Consider the following 24,723-nt stretch of genomic DNA (forward strand, 5'->3'; position numbering starts at 1 on the left):
GATGGCCCCTCAAGTGAGCCAGCCCCACCCACCTGATTCAAGATCAGGAAGTAGCCTGCATATGCATGTGTGCACACATTCACATGTGCACACTCCAATGTCCTCACACCTTCCTGACCACCACTTCCTCCTAATGCACCCTCAAGAGAGTATGTTCCAAGAGTTGGAAACTAGCATCCCTCAGTTGCTCTTTTCTGCTCAGGTGGTCAAACGGCTGAAAACTATGGAACACACCTGTTCCAGGCTTCCCAACAAAAGAGGTACTGTCCTTCCTCTGAGCCAGGTCGCAATGAGGTCACCTTCATCAGTTTTGTTTCATAGCCAGAATCCACTGCATCCTCTAGTTAGATATCATCTGCACTTTACTGCTATATGCTTTATATCTTGGCTTCTTCCAAAAGTAATCTAAGGCCTTTTATAGAACAAAACCATATACCTTGAGAAAGGTGGTGCAGTTTGAAAGCCCCAAGGGTTTCTTCTTATATCAAGACAAAAAGTTGTTTTCTTATTCACTATTTTCTTTGATGGAGAGATGAAGAAAAAAACTGCACAAGCCCACACATTCTGATCCATGCATCCTTTATTCCATTACCAACCACTGTGCTGCATCCAAGCAACAGTACACAAACTGGCAATCAACCGCAGTCCAGTTGTACAACGATCTGAGGCTTATAGTACATTTAAGGCTTTTAAATTTGGAAAAAAAATTAAAACCAAAGAACCCCCAAATCCAAACCCCTAACCAATACAAGTAGTATAGCAATGTTAAGCATCTTCTATTTCTGATGCTTATTTGGCGCAACTCCAGTGTCAAAACCCAAATAATTCCTAAACTAAAAAGATTAGTTTAGTGAAATTTTAATTACATAAATTCTTCAAAGCATAAACTTGGAATTTTTGTCTTGGAAATGTTATAAAATTTTTAATAGCAAAACATAGGAATAAAAACATATTAACAAAATGTATTCAATCATTTACATTACAAACAAGGAATTTGCAGTTCATTGTTGTAGCCTGACAAAAGAAATCATATCTACCATTAAGAATCTATGCACAATGTGATTGCAAATATGTACAGTACTTTAAAAAAGCCTACAAGGAGGACTTTACAGAAGGAAAGTCGGCTAGGCTCTTTGTTAAACCAACCGGACAATCAAAATATTAAAACTCTGTTGGCTAGTAATAAATTTACACTTAAAAAAACCCCTAGTTTCTTTTTGTTTAAGAATAATCCAGTTATATTTATATGGTTACAGTTGATGAAGCTGTACATGATAATTCCAGTGAATTACCCTTCAGTTCATTTGTCCAGGGAAAGATCAGCATGTTAACAAAAAATAATAAAGGAATTTTCACCACACTAGCTTTCCAGTTACACTATCACAGCTTCACAAATGGATTGAACCCATGGATCCAGTGGCAGAAAGAGAGCTGCATGTCAAATACTGAGAACATTGGTGGAGACAGGGGCGAGTTCTGCATGAATGTCAGAAATGATGGGTAAGGTTGAGAAACAGATGCGAGGCTACTTTATACAGCACTAGAAAATTGTCCTTACATTCAGCTCTCATTCCCATTCCTGCAAGGTAATGAAGCTGGGAATCACGACTGTTCAGTTTAACGTGTTGTGTGAATTAGCAGAACAACCTCTAGATACAAAAGACTGAGATTTCATCAGCTCTTTGATTAGAACACCCTAAAGGTTGGGCACTTCTTCATGGTTATCAAGCCTTTACAGCTACCCAGTTAAAGCATGTGCAAAACAGAGGACTCTTCTGTTCACAGTAAATGAGGTAAGATCAAGTTGTTGTCTTCAGGAATTAGGAAGTTCGTGAGATATGAACTGTTTTAGTCTTTCTAGGTATTGTGCATAAAGCTCTATGTCATTATGCCCAGCCCCTTCAACCCAGAGGGGCTCCACGGCTCGGGGACAGCGCTCGTACATCGCTAGGCCATGGGAGAAATCGATGACTTCATCTTCTGTACCGTGAATGACCAACACAGGAGAGGTGACTTTAGATATCTTGTCAATGCTGCAAAACGGAAAGGGGGGAGGCAGAAAAAGAACTCTATTAGTTATGCTCACAGATAATACACATCACATTTAATGATGATAAGTCAATAAATCTCCACAGGCAGGGAAATAACACCGTGGGTTTTTTTTTTTTTTTTAAATTAAGAACTTTATCTTTTAAAGCAGTTTTAGGTTCACAGCAAAACTGAGAGGAAGGTACAGAGACTTCCCAGATACCTCCTTGTCCCCACACATGCACAGCCTCCCCCATTATCAATATCCCCTACCACAGCAGTACATTCGATGAACCTACATTAACATATCATAACAGTTTGGCTTTTTCTTGCTTTATTTTTTTTTCTGGTAATTAATTTTTTTTTCTTAAATCAACTTTGCATTTTAGAGTAATTTTGAACTTGCAGGAAAGGTGTAAAGATAATACAGTGTATACAAAAATCAGCCGGGCCATGGTGGTGCATGCCTGCAATCTCAGCTACTCAGAGGACTGAGGTAGGAGGATTGCTTGAACTGGGAGCGGGAGGTTGCAGTGAGCTGAGATGTTGCCACTGCACTCCAGCCTGGGCGGCAGACTGAGACTGTCTCAAAAAAAAAAAAAAAAAGAAAGAAAAGAAAGATAATACAGTCCCCCTACATACTCCTAACCCATTTCCTATAAGGTTAACATTGTACATTACCGTGATACATCTGTCAAAACTAAAACACCCACGTTGGTGCATTACTATGAACTAAACTCCAGACTTTATTTGGATTTCACTAGTTTTTCCACTAATGTCCTTTTTCTGTTCCAGGATCCAAACAAGAATAGCACACCGCATTTGGCTGTTGTATTTGTTAAAGTATTTTATTAAAGACAGAACTCTTTAGAGCATCAGACTAGCAAACCAGTAACTACTATTTTTTACATATTAATTTTTATATTATTTTTAGATTTTTTAATATTTATATATTATTTTTCAAGAGAATTTTAAAAAGGGCCAGAACTTAACATATCAAATGAATGTCTCTTTGGAAAGCTGGACACTTAATCTGCTGCCACTCAAGTCTTCAGAATTCTGTTTTGAGAGCTACCATCAGATTTGACTCAAAGATACACACCCCATTTCATAAAAGCAAGTGCCTCATTTTAAAAAATAAAAACTGTACTATTTAGCTTGAAAACTTAATGTAATGCCTAGATTTTATTCCAAATGACTTCTCTACAAAAACCAAATCTACTCTCAAAGGATGAATATTTGAGGATCTTTAAAATAATATGCTTCAGGCTGTGAAAGCACATCCCAAAGAGGAATCCAAAAAACTTCAAGCACTGGTTGAGCTGGGTGTGTAGGAGACTTCTCTGATGGGGATAACAGTCATTTCATCCACAAAGAAACCAAGAGAAATGGCTCTCTCTCCATTCTGTCCTGCCAAAGGGTCTCTTATAGTTTACTTCTCTTTCCATATTTGATCCTAGTCGAAGTTACAAAAGGATACCAATTTGTACTATTTGTGGGAATCTTTTTGTTAAAAAGTAACAGCTAACATTTTTTAAACATTTACCATAGCCAGGTGCTTTGCACTTAACACACAAAATCTCATTTAATATTCAATGAAACAGAGTGAGAAAGGAATGACCACCTCTGTTTTAATCAAGGAGGAGACTGAAGCTCAGAGAGATTATTAAATAACAGGAATGAGGTCATGGAGATAATAAAGAGCTCTAACATCAATTACATATTCCAAAGATCTACAAACAACTGTCATCTAGCCTTTATTAAAAACTTAGGGAGCCGCGGACCACTTCAAGACATCCCAGAAAGATTGCAAAACCTCATCAGCCATGTAATTGCAAAGATCAGAGCCACTGTGGCAGTATTCAATTATACACATTAGAAATCTTATTTGGAAACCTGTTTTCCCTCTATATTTAATTTTAAAGTGACTTCCTTTAAGAGAGTTCAATTATACTCAATTAAAAAGATATTTACTCAACAGTTACAATGGGCCTGGGACTATGCTCCACCACACTGCACAGTTTAAGAGACTCTCCACTGCCTGGAGGGTATATTTAAAGTTGAATGCCATCATCTCATCCCAAGTGTAAAGGAGGTTAAAAAAAATAAACTATAAATGAAATAATAATCTGGATTCCTTTTCCTTTTTCTAAATTTGTTTTAATATGAAAAGGAAATATGAAAGTATCCTCCTTTAAGGAGAGGGACACATGATTCTGCCACTTGGCAGCAATGGACATATTAAGAAAATGCTTACCAAATTCAAATTCAATTCATGATGAAAGTCAATGCAACCATTAATGGTTTGAAATCTATCATATTAATAATTTACGGCATTACCTATGAGGATTTGTCTCGTTTGTTGTCTCCAATCACTAGCCTTTTAAAAAAATTTTTTAAGAGACAGGGTCTTGCTCTGTTGCCTAAGCTGGAGTGCAGTAGTGTAATCCTAGCTCAATGCCACCTCAAAGTCCTGGGCTCAAGGAATCTTCCCACCCCAGCCTCCTGAGGAGCTGGGACTATAGATGTGCACCACTATGGCTGGCTAACTTTTTAATTTTTTCTGTAGTGACAGGATCCTGTGGTGTTTCCCAGGTTGGTCTTGTACTCCTGGCCTCAAGTGATACTCTGGCCTTGGCCTCAAAAAGTGCTGGCAGTACAGGTGTAAGCCACTGTGCCTGTCCTCCAATTACTGACCTTAATTCAATAAATTACTTAACCTCTCATTTCCTCATCTGTAAAATGAGCACAGTAATGGGACAAACATCTTTATTTATTTATTTTTTTTGGAGACAGAGTCTTGCTCTGTCACCTAGGTTGGAGTGAAGTGGCGTGATCTGGGCTCACTGCAACCTCCGCCTCCTGGGTTCAAGCGATTCTCATGCCTCAGCCTCCCCAGTAGCTGGGATTACAGGCATACACCACGAAGCTCGTCTAATTTTTCTTTTTTTTTTTTTAGTAGAGACAGGGTTTTGCCATGCTACCCAGGCTGGTTTCGAACTCCTGAATTCAGGCAATCCGCCCTCCTTGGCCTCCCAAAGTGCTGGGATTACAGGCATGAGCAACCGTGCCCGGCTGACAAACTTCTTAAGACTCTTATAAAGATGAAGGGGGACCATGAACATGAAATGCATAGCCCAATACCTGCTATACCAGATAAACTCAGATAAGATTAGTTGCTAATTTGTTATTAATCATTTGCAATTTGTTGGCATGGCTGTATTTTAAGGTACATGCCAATTTAAGAGCCAGGGGGGAAAAAATAAAACAAAAAACACCTATTAGTTTTGTTGTCAGGGTAACTCCGGGCATTGCTTCCCACAAACATGCTAAGTATCTATCTTTCAGCAAACTGGCCTCTCATTACCAATTCAGCACAACTAAGGCCACATTTGAGAGGCACATTAGCCCTACTTAGCATTCCCAGCCACGCCATTAGAAATTTGCAGTGCAACTTTCCCATGAAGCTGAATCTCATTGAATCCTGGTACAAACTGCATAAAACTGAAGTTCATCCAAGGTGTTAACAGAAGGTTCCTTTCTGTGAAAGGAGCCAGTCTGTATAATAGATGTTTATGTAACCAAACGATGATCTTTTATTTTTTTTTTTCCAGTAATAGCAGGATGAAAGCAATTAACAGGTCAATCAAAAACCCTAAAACTGTGTTTTCCTTCTGCTGGGGTTTTTCTATAAAATGGCAACATGAGCTGGGCCAGTCCTGGGGTAACTATCCTAGGCCGCTTTAGCAAGGACTGTGGTAAAAGCTTAAGGGGCAAAATATTTTGTATTAAAAACACTTTCCTCATGCAGGCAACTCTGCAGGGGTGAGATCTTCTGGTCAAAGTGGTAGAGCAGAATAGGGGGTGGCAGGTGAGCTTGTTCATTTATACCATTCCTGTGGCTATTTACCGAAGATCAAAGCCTGGCTTGTCAACTAACTCACTTTGCCTTTATTCTTCTATTTACAAAAATTAACTGAGCATGGTACCTTTTCCCTTACCTGTACTGTCCAACTGAAAAAGTAAGATAAATTTCAAAACTGTGCTTGCTTGAAGTTTTTGAGCATCTGCACCACTAGTTACCCCATCACACACATTGTATACAGCTCATAATTCAATAAGATGTCTCTGAATGAATGAGTGCTGAACTGTAAGTTCCTTTAGGATGTATGGGTGCTGCTAAAAATCCTGTGTATCAGAGCTGAATCAATTAACCCTAGGTGTCAGTATACTCAAGGTCCTTATACATCATCTGGGTGATTTTCACTAGTGAGTCAGGACTGGGAGGATAAAATCTCTGGATAGTGTGTGTCATATTTGCTTCCACATGCCCTGTGGCACCCAGCACAAGGTCTGACGTATGGCTCCATTCAATAAATATTTACACAGCTAATGGGAGCATCAGATGTGAACACGGCCACTGGCTGACTTACCACTTGTTGGACAAGCATGAACTTACCTGGGGAAAGCATCAAAGCAGTATGTTTTTCTGGTATCCGGAAAAGCCACACGCAAACCAGACATCAGAGGGGAATGGAGAATTACCGCTGCGCATTCATACCTCGAGGCCAAGTCTACCGTGGGGACAGTCCCAATGCTCTGACCATAGAGGATAATGTTCTCGGGACTCACGCCATACCTCGAGAAATCAGAGGTTGTATGCCATTAACTAAGGTATGAAGAAAGAGATAAAGAGACAGAGAAATCCCTATCTTAAACCCATGAAATTCCCACATTCACCAGCTTAAAACCATATCATCTAACTTGTACACTATAATTTAAGATGAATGTGAACTTGACAAAAACAAATGTTAGAGGCCTGTTTTGGTACTAAGTGACTACGATTCTGTCTTCCACAACATTTGCAAAAAACAATAAACATGATATTATTTTTCTGGCTAATTAAATATATGCTTTATAAATTTCATTTCAGTAGCTACAGAGATGGTCATCTGATTTCCTATTATTCTCCCTTTATATTTTCTTTGCTAATCATAAACATACTTCTGAAGTAAAAACAAAAGCAGTTTTGGCAAATTGCAATATTAAAAACTTGTTTTTAAAGCAAATTTAAAACTCGTTTTTAAAGCAAATTTAAAAACTCGTTTTAAAGCAAAGTTTTCATGATACAAAATATATTAACGTTTATCAGAAAAAGATTTACTCAGAGATAATTAATTTGAAGATAATTATATTTTCTTTAGTCTCTCTCAGGGTTAAACCTTTCTAAGTCTTTCAACCTATCAGTGGGTTCCGATCCATTCTCTTCAAATTGTTAGCTAAGTAAAGGGCTGTGTGGAATACAGGCTTCATTTCCCAGCCTCCCTTGCAGCCTGGTGTGTACAGAGACCTAAGTTCCAGCCAACTGCATGTCAGCAGAAGTGACATGAGCAACTCCCAGGTCATGCTTTAAAGCAAATGGTGTGCTTTTGCCATCCCTTCCGCTTTCCTGGAGATGGCAAGTAGATCACAGTGAGCCACCTCAGCCCATGCAGAAAGATGCGGCACCCTAGATATGGTGGCGGAATAAAATAGAAGGAACCCGGGAAAATACATGCTCTCTTACTATCCTACAAAGGATATCCAGAATATCTAAAGAGTGCTTAGAAATGAAAAAGAAAAAGACAAATAGGTGAAAGAAATGAAGATGAATGCCTAATACACACATAGAAAGATGTGAAATAATTTCACTAGAACATGAAGATGCAAATTAAATCCATGAGTTATTATTTTATGCCTAAACGATAGGCAAAAATGAAGAAGCCAGACAATGTTGAAAGATGGCAAGGACATAGAAAAGTGGAACGATGTTACTTTGTAAATTAGTACAAGCACTTGGGAAAACAATTCAACATTATCTGGAAAAGTTGAAGCCAGTGGGCCAACAATTCTCCTTTTCGGAATAAATACGTATTGTAGCTTACAGGACAATATGAAATGCTCTCTGATAACAGCCTTCAGTGAAAAGAACTATCAATCCACAGCTGATGGAAATGGCAGGATTTCAGCCCAACTTCCTCCCCTCCAAGCTCCACGAAACTCCATGGAAAAATGGAGGCCCTAAAGAAAGAATTCAGGGCATTGGAATGTGCTTTATGCACAACACCACACCTGGGCCATGCCATGAAGACAGGAATTAAACACATGGAGGTAAGAAGGACTTTCTATGGGAGATGTGCAACACGTACCCAATGCAGCAGCAGGAAAGCAACGAGCTGGCCGGCAGGGGATGTGCTAGGATAGCGTGAATTGGAAACTAAAGGGTTATGGGCTGTCCTGGAGATCAGGGCCATTGGAGTGTCCAAGGGCGAGGTGACAATGGCAGGCAGGAGATGACAGCATGAAAAGGAAGCTGGGAGATCCGGCAGGGGACTATTAAGAATCATGCAGAAGACAAGAAATAAAAGATTGTAACAAAAACAGCATCCATCCTCCATTTCTAAAGTGAAATGTCTGTGTGGTCCTGCAACTTGACACCATCCAATAAGACAGTGTCTATGGAAGAGGCTCCCAGATGCGGGTTTTGCCTGGCATTCTTGCCTGGGGCTTCCTTCCCGTTGGCGTAACAGGTTATTAAAAAATGGTCAGCACGGGCAGTTTTGGTGGGGAGGTTTGAGGAAACAATTGACAGAGCAGCATCCTGTGCTCAAATCCACATCAGCGACCACGGATTTACAAACACAGAGCACCCTCCATGAGGACTAAATGGGGAGAGGGGTTAGAAAGGACTGTTCTCACGTCTCAGTGCTGAAGGTAAGCTGTCCCAGGGATCTCCCCAGCAGCAACTGCCACCAAGATCCTTCTTTCATGGACTGGGAGAGCCGTTTCAGCAGGAGTTTTTCATCTAAAGTCCAGGGAGTCTTTGGGGAGAGCATAAATAACATCAGGGGTTTCCTCCTCCCTCCACAATTTTCACCAGATTTTCAAAGTGGTCTATGACCCCAAAAAGTGTATGGACCATGAGATCCTGCATTACAGGGAGTCTGCAGGCACACAAAGAGAGAGAGAGCCTCCAATTTTCACATTTGGGGATGAGTTCTTTCCACAATGACCACTCTTGTGGACAGGCCATTCATTTTGCTATCAATTGTTTTTAAAAATCATAAATCAAAGAAAACATAAGAGGAGGAGAGAAGTGAAAACTGAAGGCAGTTAATAAATGATGCACAGAAGACTAAGAGATGATCAATACTGAATATCAAAAATAAAGTAAAAGACTTCCAGGTAAAAATGGCAGCCAGACTAGCCCTTACCTTCTTTGATAAAATCTGGTCTGAGACGATTATATAGGATAACATTATCACAGTTATGAGGAAGTGTTAATTTTACTTCTTATGACAAGTCCAACGTATGTTTTCAAAGTCCTGTCTTCTATATAACACGCCATGGGACTTTACAAGCTCAGAGGTTGCACTGAATAAAGGAAGGAACAGGCACAGACCCAAGAGGCATAGCCCAGGAGACGAGGCAGAGGGAAGCACCCTGGCCATCACGCAGGCAGCTCTTTCTCCTGTCAATGTCCTGGACCAGCCATCCTCAGAGATCACGGCCTTCTTTAAATGCCTTCTGGAGAAGCTAGAGCTATTGTGCTTGAGGACATTCAGTTCCTAGCCTTTGGGTCTCCGCACTAGGACACACCCAGTACCAGTCTCTACAAAGCCCACCTTTGATTCTAATAGACTCACATCCTTCGTGACAACCAACTCAAAGTTTCACTGAAAAATGTCACCAGGTAAAACACAAAAAGCACTAGTCATAAAGAAAAAAACAAGACAGAAAGTATTACACTAAAATCAAGAACTTCCGGTCATCAGAAGACACCCATAAGGAAGTAAAAGGGCAAGCCACCAAGTGGGAAAAGATACTTGCTACAGAGTCTAGATCTAGCATATATAAATAACTACTACAAATCAATAAGACAACTGACTAAACAAGAAAAACAGAATTTTACAAAATGAGAAAAAAAAGAGGGGAGGGAAAGACAGAGAAAGAGAAAAAAACAGAAGAGTTATTCAACTTTATTAGTAAAAAGGAAAGTGCAAATTAAAATAATCATGTGATACTCTACACATTTATCAGACTGACAAAAATTCAAAAGCCTAACAATATTAAGTGTTGGCAAGGATGCATGCAAGAATGCTCACTCACTGTTGATGGGGGTTTATGTTGATAGAATCAGTTTAGAAAAAGTTTGGCAATATGAAGTGACATGATTTTATTAGCACATACCCAGGGACCTAGCAATTCTACTCCAAGATAAATTCCACACACAAATAAATGCTTACATATACCAGAAATACATACTAGACTTGAGTGCATGCCTACACAGTTAGAGACAGCCCTAAGGTATATCAACAGCAGAGTGGATGAAGAAACTGTGGTATGGTTGTGCAGCAGAATACGTACATGGACACTAAAAGATTCATATTTTTATTTCAATAGTTTTGGGGGTACAACCGGTTTTTGGTTATGTGGATAAATTCTTTAGTGGTGATTTCTGAGATTTTGGTGCACCTGTCACCACCAGTGAATCTTGAAGTCATGCTGTTAAGGCTGGGTGCGATGGCTCACGCCTGTAATCCCAGCACTTTGGAAGGCCAAGGTGAGAAGACCACTTGAGACCAGAAGTTGGAGACCAGCCTGAGCAAAAAAGCAAGATCCCATCTTCACAAAATGAAAAAAAATTAGCTGGGCAAAGTGGCATCACCTGTAGTCCAAACTACTTGGGAGGCTGAGGTGGCAGGATCACTTGAGCCCAGGAGGTCGAGGCTGCAGTGAGAAGTGTTCGTGATACTGCACTCCAGCCTGGGTGACCCTCTTAAAAAAAAAATACTGTTAGGGAAAAGAGGCAGATACAGCAAAACACACACTATGTGACACCATTTACAAAAACTTAAACCTACCAAAATTAAACATTATTGTTTAGGGATATTAATTGAGTGGTAAGCCTATAAAGAAAAGCAAGGAAGTGAATCACTAAAGTCAGGATAGTGATTACAGGCAAAAAGGGAAATGGTCATCACTAGAGAGAAGCATGTCCTTCCTGGGGGTTGTAAATGCTGGGGATAGTCTATGTCACACCACAAGTGTTCCTTTTATAAGTCATTAAGCTGGACATCTGTGTTTTATAAACTTTTATGTATGGCAATTATATTTCATGACAAAAAAATTCTTTAAAAGTTCACCAGATACTTCAGATATGGAGACAGCCCTCACAAAACTGTGACAACTCATGGTAGATTTTGTGCTAAAAATAAACCTCATAAGGCAACATCAGATCATTAAAAATGATGTCTCATAAAGAATTAACATGAGGAAACACTCATGTTAATTTTAACAAAAAGCAGCTTACAAAAACAGGGTCACAATTACATTTCTAAAAAGAAATCTATACATGGAAAAGGGACTTCAAAGCAATACATGAAAATGGTAATAATTGTTTTCTTCAGGTGGTGAGACTGGGTTTTTCTTCTTTCAAATTTTCATTCCTAAATTCCTCTAGTTATTAGGCAGTGACTTGTTGGCAAAAAAGGGAAGCAGCATCGCTGGTCCTTTCTGTGTGGAGTCAGTAGGCATGCTGCTGACTGCCAGCGTTTTTCAAAGGGCTCAGAAAACAGGAGCGTGCTAGGTCAAACGCTCAGATTTGTTAGTACTGTGTTAAGGACTTTTGTCATTGCTTTTTCCTGTCTTTACTATACTGTTTGACAACACATGAGGAACCAAGGAGGTGGATAATTGTGTGAAAGTATCAGGATTTTTAGTAGAACGGTAAGAGACCTCTGTTCTAACACCGAGTTTTGGCAGATGAGGACAACTCTTTTTACTATAGCAGTAGGAATTTTTTTTCTATCAAAGCATTAGACTAGTGACCTCTATGCCAATCGTTCCAAAGTGAGAAGTATCTGCATTACTTGGGAAATTATTATTATCATTATTTATTTACTTTTCATGTAAACACCCTGGCTCCACACTTATAAATTCTCATCCAGAGGGTATGCGGATTCTTCAAACTTAAACACTGACTGACATTGGGCAAAAAGAGTTGGACTAGAGCCTAAGGCCCCTTTAGTTCTCAGGTTAAATTACATAAAAGACACAGGGGGGAAAAAGAGACAATGAATTAAGTTTGTGTGAAACATAGGTCAGTTTAACATCACAGCTTTAGAAAAAAAGTAACAGGATCAAGTGAAAAGTATTTTCTCAAAAACAACAGTTCCAAAGTCTAAAGCCTTTATTTTAGAATAAAACAGAAGTTAAACCCTACCAGTCTGGAACAAGGCAATATTTTTGGAGCAGCCAGAAACAATAAAGGCGACACAGAAGACGTATTCATGGCCGGGCACTGTGCCTCATGCCTGTAATCCTAGCACTTTGGGAGGCTGAGGAGTGCGAACTGCTTGAGCCCAGGAGTTTGAGGCCAGCCTGGGCAACAAAGTGAAACTTTATATCTGCCAAAAATACAAAAAATTAGTTGGGCATGGTGCTGTGCGCCTAGTAGCATCCCTGCTACTAGGGAGGCTGAGGTGGGAGGATCACCTGAGCTCATGAAGTTGAGGCTGCAGTGGGCTGAGGTTGCACCACTGCACTCCAGCCTGGGCAATGGCAGTGAGATCTTGTCTCCAAAAAAACACAACAAAATAAAACAAAAAGATGTATTCATGCAAGATTTTTAGCATTTTAAATTATGATTCGCTATTTTGGGGAGTATCACAAGGGGAAAAGGTTAAAAATGATTCCTGTTAGTAAGCATGACCTTTGTGGGAAAAACACAGGGATGGCAGGAACAGTAGCAGGGCCTCTACATAGCGCTTTCTACCCCTAAGGCTTTTTTTAAAAGTAAACGTTCCTGCTCCCCAGATACAAATACACAGCTGGTAGCGGGTGAGTGTGGATCTAGAGGCCCTGGGGGTACTCCTCCACAGACTACACCAGGCCAGACCATTCTCCTTCCCCTGCCCATTTGCCCATGCTTCCTGGCATTGTTGAAGACATGTTGGTTCTTTTTAACAAGGGTTAACCTTCCACTTGAACGCCGGATTCTTACCCCTCCCAAACCTTGAAGAATCTCCTCCCTGACCCCATAAAATTTCAATCTTTATTCTCTCAATGCCACAGATATATCCAAGTTTCTGAATCTAAGAAAGGACCTGTCTTCATCAGCACTCTGTGCTTGAGGCCACAGCCCCATCTCTTACCTCCATTTCCCCACCACCCCACCCTCCCATCCACTCAACCCTAAGCCCTCTGAAACCTGCCTTCTGCTCCTAAGAAGTCTTGCAAATGGCTATCAGAAGTACCAAACCCAAACGCTTTTTCTCACCTCTCATCCAGTTCAACTTCTCCTTGGCAGTTCACATTAATGATGCCTTCCTTCTTAAAACCCATTCCTAAGCTTCTGAGACACTGAGTCACTCTTGGTTCCTCCTCCTACCCCTGCCACAAATGGGCCTGGCCTACTACTGGCTCATCTTCCCCAAGCTCTAGTCTTACTATCACACTCTTACATTTTCTCTCCTACAATCTCATTTAACCCCAGGACTTCAACTAGCAGTTCTTTGCTGGCCTGATGGCTAATTTTATGTATCAACTAGATTGGGATAAGGGATGCCCAGACATCTGGTAAAATATTATTTCTGGGTGTGTCTGTGAGGGTGCTTCTGGAAGAGACTAATGTTAAATCAGTAGACTGGGTAAAGAAAGCATCATCTAATCCACTGAGGGCCCAGATAGAACAAAAAGGTGGACAATAGGAAAATTATCTCTCTCTTCTTGAGCTGGGACATCGATCTCCTGCCCTTGGACACTGGAGCTTCTGGTTCTAAGACCTTCAGACTTCAGGACATACACTTGTATCCTTCCCCTGCCTACCCGCACTCCCCTGGCAAGATTCTCAGGCCTTTGGCCTCCAAGTGGGAATGCTGCATCATCAGCTCCTCCTGGTCCTCAGGCCTTTGGACTGGGCCTGAATTACATCACTGGCTTTCCTGGGTCTCCAGCTTGCAGATGGGAGATCATGAACTTGGCCTCCATAATCATGTGAGGCAACTCCCATAAAAAATCTCCTCTTACATGTCTATATACAGTAGAGTCCCCCCACCAGATTCATGGTTTTGCTTTTCACAGTTTCTATTACCTACAGTTCAACTGCAGTCTGAAAATATTACATAGAAAATTCCAGAAATAAACAATTCCTAATTCTGAGCAGCATGATGGAATCTCACATTGTCCCATTTCATCCCAGCTGGGATGTGAACCCTCCCTTTGTCCAGCATACAGAGTCTACACTACCCGCCCATTAGTCACTTAGTAGCTGGCTGGGTTATCAGATCAATTGTCATAGTATTGCAGACTTGTGTTCAAGTAACCCTCATTTTACTTAAGGAGGGCTCCAAAGCACACGAGAGGCGATGCTGGCAATTCATATATACCAAAGAGAAGTTGCAACATGCTTCCTTTAAATGCATAGGAAGTTCTCAACTTAATAAGAAAAAAGGAAACTGTTGCCGAAGTTGGTAAGATCTACAGTAAGAACAAATCTTCTACTTGTGAAATTATGAAGAAAAAAAATTGTGCTAGTTTTGCTGCATGTACAGGGCTCAGGACTATCCTCAGTTTCAGGTATCCACTGGGAGTCTTCATCTTTTTTTTTTTTTTTTTTTTTTTTGAGACAGTGTCTTGCTCTGTCACCCAGCCTGGAGTGCAGTGGCACGATCTTGGCTCACCGCAAGGTCCGCTTCCTGGGTTCACGCCATTCTCCTGCCTCAGCCTCCCGAGTAGCTGGGACTACAGGCACCCACCACTATGCCTGGCTATTTTTTTTTTTTTTTGTATTTTTATTAGAGGTGGGGTTTCACCATGTTAGCCAGGATGGTCTCGATCTCCTGACCTTGTGATTCGCCCACCCTGGCCTCCCAAAGCGCTGGGATTATAGGCGTGAGCCACCGCGCCCAGCTCATCTTTTTTAATGCATTAAAACAACAGCTGCTGGGCATCTCTCTTGGACCATACATGGAACCTTTAGAGGACAGAAAGATGAATGGAATATGTTTGGTGGTCTTCAGGAGCTGAGTCTAACTGGGGAGCCAAGACATACACATAAAAGGGGAGCACAAGCAGAAGCAAGGTTCTATGTAAGGTCAGTAATTCAGACATGGATGTCACGGCAGATGAAGAAAGAGGATCAAGACCAGGAAGGGTATAAGCTATGTAGGCAACGGCAATGTCTGCTCTTGGTCAACTACTAATCTGTTTCCACGTCCACTAAACATGTGTTTTTGTCAGATTCTCCCTAGACTTCATGAAATCTGTGGTCCTGACTTAAATGTGTAAGTAGATATTTTCTACACACTCTTCTCCAGGGAAAGGTCATTCTCACCAGTGAGAATAAACATATTCACTTTACAACAGAGTGTCAAAGTAGAGTGTCATCATATTTTGACAAGATGAGTCTAGGACCGTACAGCTGGCCCTTGGGTCCCATAGCAGGTTCTGACACTGAAATCTGACTGAAAAGCTCAGACTTATGTAGAAGGACTGGAATTAGGACAAAATGTCTTGATATTAATGATGAGAATGCTGAGGCAGTAGAAGAACCATCATGACCTGTATCCCCTCACATTTCTTATAGGCCAGAATTCTGAACCGTATGTCTCTGTACCTGAGCACAGTCCATCATCTTCAGCCCTTGGTGTTATAAACCCCAGAATCCTTTGACCTCTTGGCCATTCTACTTTGGCCAACTCCCAGTCCTGGGAGTTGGCTTAGGTAAGGGGATTTGCCAGAGGGAAAAGGCAGGAAGGCAGACAGTTGATGTGTTCTCCTACGAATGAAACCACAGGCCCATCCAAATGACCAAGGCAGTGAGTACAGCTTCTTTACTCTAAGGAACTCAAGATATAGCTCAGAAGGATACTAACATGGCAGCAACAGGCAGTGTCCTGACGAAAAGTGGAAGACCAGCAGGGAGAAGTCACAAAAAACTAAGTAATGAGGTCAAGTCTACTACAGGTCTGAGCAGGTGGCAAGATTAAAGCCGTTGGACATAGTATCAAGGGCTTAGTTAAGCAATAGAATCAGGAAGTCGGCATGTGTGGAAAGGGTAGGGCAAGAAAACAAAACAAATGAAAATAAACCCAGGCATTGACTGGGCAGCAGGGATTAGGAAGTCAGATGGGGAGCTAGTGCAGCCCCAAGCTCAGAACACACAAAGCATCTGCAGAATAGATGTGTGACACTGGAGGTTTAAAAAGAAAGACGAACAGGCCAACAGGGAAAAGACTTGAGTTAGGGAGGAGAACTCAGACAGCAGCCCACCTGTAAATTCAAATACCCAAATGACACAGAGCAATGGGGGCTGTATTGGCCCACTTTGTGTTGCTATAATGGAATACTTGAGACTGAGTAATTTATAAAGAACAGAAGTTTATTTGGCTCATGGTTCTGCAGGTTGTACAAGCATGGGATCAGTACTTCCTCCACTTCTGGTGAAGCTTCAGGAAGCTTTTTTCATAGATGGTGAAGGCGGAAGTAGGGTGTCACATGGTGGGGGAGAGAGTAAGAGAGATGTCAGGTTCTTTCTAAGCAACCAGCTCTCATATGAACTAATATAATAGAGAGAGAACTCATTACCATGGGGAGGGCACCAAGCCATTCATGAGGGATCCACCCCCATGACCCAAACAGCTCCCAAGAGACCCCGCCTCCAACACTGGGGGTCACATTTCAACATGAGATTTGGAGGGGACAAATATTTAAACCATGTCAGGGGCAAAATCAGGAAGGATTCTGATTTAAAATACATATAAAACAGAAAATTCAACATGTAGGGCAGTAGCTAAGGCATGCTTAATGGAGTTGTTGCCTGTGAACCTGGCAGTCAGGATGAAAGAGAGCTCAGGCCGGGCGCGGTGGCTCAAGCCTGTAATCCCAGCACTTTGGGAGGCGGAGACGGGCGGATCACGAGGTCAGGAGATCGAGACCATCCTGGCTAACAGTGAAACCCCGTCTCTACTAAAAAATACAAAAAACTAGCCGGGCGAGGTGGCGGGCGTCTGTAGTCCCAGCTACTCGGGAGGCTGAGGCAGGAGAATGGCGTAAACCCAGGAGGCGGAGCTTGCAGTGAGCTGAGATCCGGCCACTGCACTCCAGCCCGGGAGACAGAGCGAGACTCCGTCTCAAAAAAAAAAAAAAAAAGAGAGCTCACAGGCAGGCTGTGAGTTCAGGGGCCAAGGGAGGCTTCTCTACCTTTGAAGGGATGAGGTGAAGAACAAAGTATTTTCTGCATCAGAGAAAGGTGCTTAATAAACATCTGCTATTGACTACGCCATGTCATTCTGAAAATGTTCTTCTCTGGTACCCTCAGCACCACATTAGCTAGATGTTCCCTGCTCTTTCTAGGCACGCTTCTGTTTCCTTTAGTCACTACTCTTTCTTCTCCCATACAAAAGTGGGCATCCCTCAAAGCTCAGTCCTCACCCTTTTCTGGCATCTTTTATCTTCAAATTGATTTCCTTGTATTAATAGAACTTGTTCAATGCCAGCACCTACCACAGTGGCTGACATATGGTAGTTATATGATAAATATTTGTTAAACGAATAAATGAGTGGCCAGAGTCTCTAAAGTTTGTTTATCTGCCCCCAGTATTTCATCTGAACCCTAGCCTCCCCACCCTTCCTTTCTTTTGATGCTTCCTCCTGAGCACCCCATCACTTCACATGTAACATCTCCCAAACTTGACTCTTCATATTCGTTCCCCAATCTTTCTGTTTCTATCAGTTACCACACCCTGTATCTGACAGGCTTGGGAACTAGGATGAATTTTTCACCTTTCCCTCCCCTTCGTCTCTCACACACTTATAGTCACTAAGTCCCACCATTCCTATATTTGAGATGTTTTACAGACCCATCGTTTTTCTGATACCACTTCTGTTGCTTTGTGGTGGGCTACAAATGGTAGCATCTTTTGGACAATTAATCAGGGTCTGCCTTCTGTTTGGTGTGTGAACGTGCACAGTTTGCCCAGTGATGAACATCTCCATCCAGGTACCCAGAGTCTGTTACCCAGAGTCTTTCTGGAAACCTTACTTTTGCTGCCTGTACATCCCTCTCCATTGTGCTCAGACTGCCCCAGAGGGATCTTGGCTGCTCAAACTACCCACCTGTTTTGTCCCATCCTGTTGGTTTCTGTGTGTCAGCTTACAGTTGAGAAGGAAGCAGGTGTCACGGTTCTTGATTACTGACCTGCTGTCAATCCATCGCTGTACCCTGACTCATGCTAACAGCATACACTCTGGCAGCCTACCAGCTTCCATCCCAGCTTCTCCCTTTTTCCCAGGCAGAACCTGGGAATCCCCTAGGCATAATCAATGCCCACACCTGACTTCTCTTCTCTCCCAGACGGGTTTTCCTTCAAATTCTATCTATATAAACTGCCCCACTCATGTCACTCCCCACTCCAATCCATCCTTCCCAACAGATATATCTTCCTTGAAAAAAGAAAAAGACAAAAAAAACAAAAAACAAAAAACAAAAACTTTTGTTATGCTACTTTGTTCATCAAACTCTTTAGGCAATCACTATGCTTAGGATAAAAGTCTATGTCCAAAATCTAGTCCCGTCCAACTATTCCAACCTTTTCTTTTCTCTCCAGGCAGCCCTTCTGATCCTGTGGCTCAGGCTCTTCCCTCACTGGCTCATAAACACCCCATGCCCAGAATGTTCTCCCTCTTTGTCATCACCTGGACAACTCTGGGGTCCTTCGGGTCCATTCCGGTCCTACCTCGTCCCTTCACATTTCCTGACTCCTCCAGTCTACAGACAGAATTTTCTTTCCTGAGCCATCCACTCAGATGCTTAATGACAGGAAGGTGGTTGTGATTAACTGTACCATGGCATGCCCTACACTGCCAATAATGATGTAAGCTCCACAAGGGTAGATAAAACTGTATCTCTCTTTGGGCAAGTTAACAATTTCTAGGCTCAGGGATCAGTGAGTTTGGAGGCACCATTTGCTTTGAACAGAATGTGATTCTAGCCAAAAGCCGTTTTTGAACAAATTAAAATTAAATTTCAGACACAGTCATCATTCCAGTGGATATATAATCCATTCAAAGTTTAACATCATCTTGGGGATCTAGACGGGAACAGAATCTCTTGTAGCAAAAACAAAGACTGTAATAATATTTAATAACCAAGTAAGCATTAACGTTTTTAAGCATGATACAAGATTTTCTTAAAACAGAGCACAAGAAATTAAAGTCTCCCAATTTTTACCAGGGGGAAGCCACAACCCTGAATCATTACTCTTTGTCACGGGCAGTGTGATGTGTACAGTAATCCCCTTTGCAAGTTTTTGCTCTCAGCCTCTCCCAATGTCTACCGTCCTTTTGCAGTCACAGGCTATGCTGAGTACAGGCTGATCAGCACAAATTTAGGTTTCCAATCCCGCTCAGCATATGGGAATGGGACATGCCCCCATGAGCACCCTGAAACTGAGGGCTCGGCAGCCATCTCAGGAACAAGAGGAAGCACTGAGGCAGGAAGTTCCTGCAATGGAGGCTGACAGCGCCAAGGAGATGGTGTCTCACGGGAACGATCACTTATAAAGTTAAAATCTGTTTGTTTTTGTTTTAATGTAAGGCTTGCTTTTCCTTCTACACCCATGAACAAGCCTGGCCTCCCTGAGACGCACTGCATCCTGTTTAAGTTAATGGGCCTTGACTTTGTCCTCTGTCAGGAGCTCTCCCATTTATCTTCAGAGAAGCATGCTTGGCACAGTTCCACCGACTTTGAAGTCAACATTTTAAATATTTCAGAGCTAGAATTCCTAGTGGAAATATCTTAAGACACAGGACGAAGATAAATACACAAGGTAATGTGAATGTTAACTGAAGGATGAGGTCTGAGGATATTGAGAAATCCTAATAACTTTATAAACTTTAGATAAACATTAAAAAATAAAAAGTAAACTTTAGAGAAAAGCCTCAGAATAAAAAGACTGACTATGTAAGGGACGCAAGTGCATAAACAGGACCTGCCAGAAAACACAGTTGGCCATGGGGAATACTTTTGCCCTCAGGCAAACCTTTTAGCCAAAACTTAACAAACATGCTTTATATATTAATTATGAGGAAGAGGAGGAAAAAAGCATCAATCACCTAAAATATACTTATTTTTCCTTAAAATACACCTTTTATTGAGGAACTGCCAAAAAAAAATTTGTAGATTTAGAAAATTGTTTAGCATTATACTATGTAAAATTTCACAAACAGATTTCTATTGGTTGTTCATTCCAACGGTGAAAACAAAGAAAATACATTTTAAAGTATCCGCTGTTTTGGTGCTATTTGAACAAAAATTTAAAGGTTAGTAATGTCTGCTGTATATTTTTTCCTTTTTCCAATTTTTAACTAATTTGATTAAAAGGGACACTTACAAACAGCTCATTATAACCCCTGGAAGTTTCTAAAACCTGGGCACAGTCCAGGTATTCTCTCAACAGTGGTTATAAAAGAAAACATACCAAATACAGCATTAAAAGTAGGCTCAGTCCCTTCAAATAACACTGGATGTAAGGAAGGTAAACCATGTGCTCTTGGGTTACAGGTTTTTGGGGAAATAATGAAGGAAATGAGAATCAAACCAAGAAATAACACCAAAATCAAATTGTAGGCAAAATTAATATTGTGGTCAAGTTCACTGAAGTACAGCAAAGAGAATGATCAAAACTGGGACCTGAAAGTCAGAAAAAGCTTCAGGTAGAAGGTGGAGCTTGCAGCCAATGTCAAAGGAAAGGAGATTTAAAAACATAAAGAAAGGCAATAGCAGCAGGGGAGGCAAGAGTCTTCTGTGAACAGGGGACTGGAGCCTACCCTGGCTGGAGGGAGGGTTTGATGTTAGGAAGCAGCAGGGGGTAAAAACAAGGAGGAACCAGAGTGTGGAAGGGCTTGGGAATGTACACAAGATCCGACAAAGTGGAGGTGGGCGGCGAGTGTGGCAATGGGAAGGAGGGCGATCGTTGGGAAAACGTGCTTTGCAGAAGAGAGCTCTCTCATCCCACATGTATGTAGCAGGTAGAGGGGTGCAGGGAGAGATTCAAAGACAATTCTATAGGTAAATGTCGAGAAAACTGGCACAAATTGGGAGGCTGGGAAGGAGATAATAGGTAGAGTTGGATTTTTGTTTGTTTCAGTAGGAAATTAGTTTGGGAATATACTGAGTTTCAGGGAACTTTGGAACATGCTAATAAGCATGGCATAAAAACTCAACCTCTCAGAGTTAATTACAAAGAAGACTCTTCCTGAAACCGTTTGGATATGTATGTTAAGAAAGACTAGTCCCTGAGCTCTCCTCATTCTTTCTCCTGCCACAGTGCAGAGGAAGACAAGTGGCTGGAAGTAGCAGCCTCGGGGATATCTGTCCAGGCAAGGAGACAGGAGCAGAGCTAACAGCAGAGGCTCTGGAAGGCCCAGGTCCCATGCGAGATGATGACAACACAATGCACAGAATAACAAGGGCATTTTAGGAAAACCTAACTTACAAAAGGGCTTGGTGTGGTGGTGTGGTGAAATACCTGCTAATCAATGTAGCCTTTCCTAAACCTATTCACTCATTTCAATACCTATCAAGATAAGCTTTATCTAATTTTTGTAAAGCAGCATCCACCATTAATGTACGATGCTTCATTCTATCCTACATGCTTGAAATTCTTTTCAAACAGTGGTTCAGGGAAGGGCCCTTTGTGTCATATTGAAATCTACCTTCAAAAGAACATAATACTTTTATGGCATTCAAGACTATTCTCTCCTACCATATACCCTTTCTCTGTGCCAAAGCAAAAACAAACAAGACCTGACATAATGACTTCATTTTATTTTTTAAAAATCATCTTTCAGAGGAAAAGTTATAGTCCTAAAAAAATATAAAATTAAATCTCTTTGGATCTGTTACAAGTAAAATAGAACAATTTGCTTGAACTTATCTGAGTATAATTGCGCATGAAACTGTTCTAATAATAATGGAGATTCTTTTGGCGTTCTGTAATTATTTAACATGTTGGAAAAGCCAGAAAATGCTGCCTTCTCTCTACAACTGCACAAATATCTGTTGAATGGTTAGAATACTACCTCCTCCACAGGGTATTTGAGCTGATTGCATGAGCTGGCTTATATAAAACATCTAGGCCAGGCGTGGTGGCTCACACCTGTAATCCCAGCACTCTGGGAGGCTGAGGCGGGAGGATCGCTTGAGCCCAGGAGTTCAAGACCAGCCTGAGCAACATGGTGAATCCCTATCTCTACCAAAAATACAAAAATTAGTCCGGCATGATGGTGCACTTCTGTAGCCCCAGCTACTCGAGGGTGAGGTAGCGGGATGGTTTGAGTCTGGGAGGTGGAAGTTGCAATGAGCCAGGATCGCACCACTGCACTCCAGCCTGGGTGACAGAGCCAGACCCTGTCTCAAATAAATAAATAAATAAATAAATAACTATTCCACTTCCAAGAAACTCAGCCAAAAGTTAAGGTACAGATTTCATGAATTCTCTATGTTGGGAGAAAAAACTTTAAATATTGAATTTAATTATCAATTTGATTGCCAAGGCTGAAAAATATTTTTTAGAACTAGAAACTCAAGTATCTCATTTCTAATTGTTTTATTTCTTTGTAGGATGAGTTCATACAAGTGCTATAGTGGAGGAGACACAGATGGCTGGTTGAGTTTGCCTGCTTGACACTGACTTGCAAATGACTGTGAATCTGAGACAGCAACGCTACATTTAGTTCCTGCACTAAAACTGCTGAGATGTTTGCCAGGAAGTTCTTGGAGAGTGACTTACTAGGGACAGAGAACGTGTATGACCTGCTCTGTCTTTCTGGAGCATCCCGCTGCCTCCTTGAACTCTAGGTATGAACACGTGTCCAGGTCTGGGCAATGAGAGTATTGAATCCTCCCGGCCAGAGTGACTGCTTAGGGAATATGCCTGGTCAATCCCATCCTCCCTAGGATGTCTGCACCCTCTTCTGCTGAGTCTGGGCCTCCTTGAGAATTACACAAGGAAGAAGGCAAAGCTGAGAGCAAGTGAGCCTGCTTGATGCCATCGTCTGAGGCCCTGCACCCAGACAAGAGAGCTTGGAGTCCTCTCTCTTAATGCTGGGCTAAAACAGGGATTCTGTAAGTAACCTGGAGTATGTGGTCATGACCATGAGGAGGTCGGGGAGAGGGGAGGGAAGGTGGAGATTCGTAGAGGATGTAGAAAGAAGAGTACGCTTCGCAATCAGACAGCACAAGGTCTGAACCCAGCTCTGCTTTGCACCTGTAGCAGCCCTCTCCACAGCCACAGAAGAGTGGAGTAAGGCTTGCTTCTGGGACTGCTGCAAGAATTAAATAAGCAGTGAGTGAAACTGCAAGAATTAAATAAGCAGGCCAGCCTTAATCCTCTCTCCTGTACTTGTAGTCCTTCCCCCATCCAGGCCACTTTCCTGTTTCCATAAACAGTGAGGCCCTAGGAAGAGTTAAATACAGCTCCAGGACACCACAAGGCCACATGTGAACTGAAACCTGAATGCTGGCCCACTTATTCCATCAGCTCCAGCTCAGCACTGCCCACTCTTGCTGTTTATTCCCTTAAATGTGTTTTACAAACATTCAAAATGGAAGTGTGTTAAACAGACACTCTCCACTGGGCAGACCCCATGAAGCAGCTGAAGCAGCCCTTTGGCCCCTCCTTGATGGCATCCTCAGTTCTGTTCTCCTGGACCTAATCCTCTCTTTGTGCCTGTCTTACCTTCTTTTTTCCTTGTATTTCCTACTTTCCATTTTGCAACCAGAAACCTTCCATCCCTCTACCCTGTCATTTTAAAAGCTTAGAAAGTTCACAGCATCAATTGGGGAAACATACCAAACACAGGATAGAAATGAAAAGGCCCTTAGAGAATCACACAGATGGTCCACTTTATTTCACAGAGAAGGAAACTAAAGCTTTCAGAGAGATTACTGACTTAACTCAGAATGGAAATTGCCAAGAGAGCTGCTTGCAATAAGCCTATCAGAATCTGGGATATGGACTAAACATGGAGAAGCACGGTGAACCCTGCGAATTAAAGAAGCTGGCAGAAGCATCGCTGAATTGAGGTAGTTAGCACAGCTTCTGCATTAGGCACAACTGTCTGAATTCCACCACTGCAGCTAACAAGTCTGGGGCAAGTGGTCCAACCCTGCTCTGGGTGTCCATTCTCTCGTGTGTAAAATGGGGCTCCAAACTAACAAAGCTGGTGCGCAGCTGCCCAGTCACATTAGTTATCAACACCCTCTCCTTTAGCTCACAGGGAAAAGCAATTTGGAAGGAGTCTGTTCAGAGCACCAGCCTGAGCATCTCAGATGTAAATGGCACTTTAAACGTGAACACTCCATACAACGGGTGCAGAATCTCAGTTTGAGAAGATGAAGTTCTAGAGATGAATGGTAGTGATGGCTGCACAAGGCGAATGTCCTCAATGCCACAGCATTGTACATTTAAACACAGTCAAAATGTTAACCTTCGTTATGTCTATTTTACCACAATTAAAAAAAAAAAAGAGTCAGCATTCCTCTTAAATCCAGCTCATGCTCATCATTTTCTTATTATGTAAGTACCAAGGAAAATTCCAGCTCTCCTGAATTCTAAATGAGATTTTATTATAAAAGTAAAAACAATAAAC

General features: G+C 41.7%; 1 protein-coding gene across 1 annotated transcript in view; it reads right to left on the bottom strand.

Annotated features, from left to right (window-relative positions):
• Positions 1-562: 562 nt before the first annotated feature.
• The window catches only part of ABHD17C (abhydrolase domain containing 17C), a 61,522-nt gene continuing 37,361 nt past the window's right edge, over positions 563-24,723 (bottom strand). The window contains exons 2-3 of the mRNA XM_011938369.1: positions 6,488-6,667; positions 563-2,033 (exon numbers count right to left, since the gene is read on the bottom strand). Coding sequence (XP_011793759.1) covers positions 1,814-2,033; positions 6,488-6,667 — 400 coding nt within the window. The 3' untranslated portion in view covers positions 563-1,813. The remainder of the gene's footprint in view (positions 2,034-6,487; positions 6,668-24,723) is intronic.

This window comes from Colobus angolensis, unplaced genomic scaffold, assembly GCF_000951035.1.
Source record: "Colobus angolensis palliatus isolate OR3802 unplaced genomic scaffold, Cang.pa_1.0 Scaffold172, whole genome shotgun sequence".
Classification (NCBI taxonomy): domain Eukaryota; kingdom Metazoa; phylum Chordata; class Mammalia; order Primates; family Cercopithecidae; genus Colobus; species Colobus angolensis.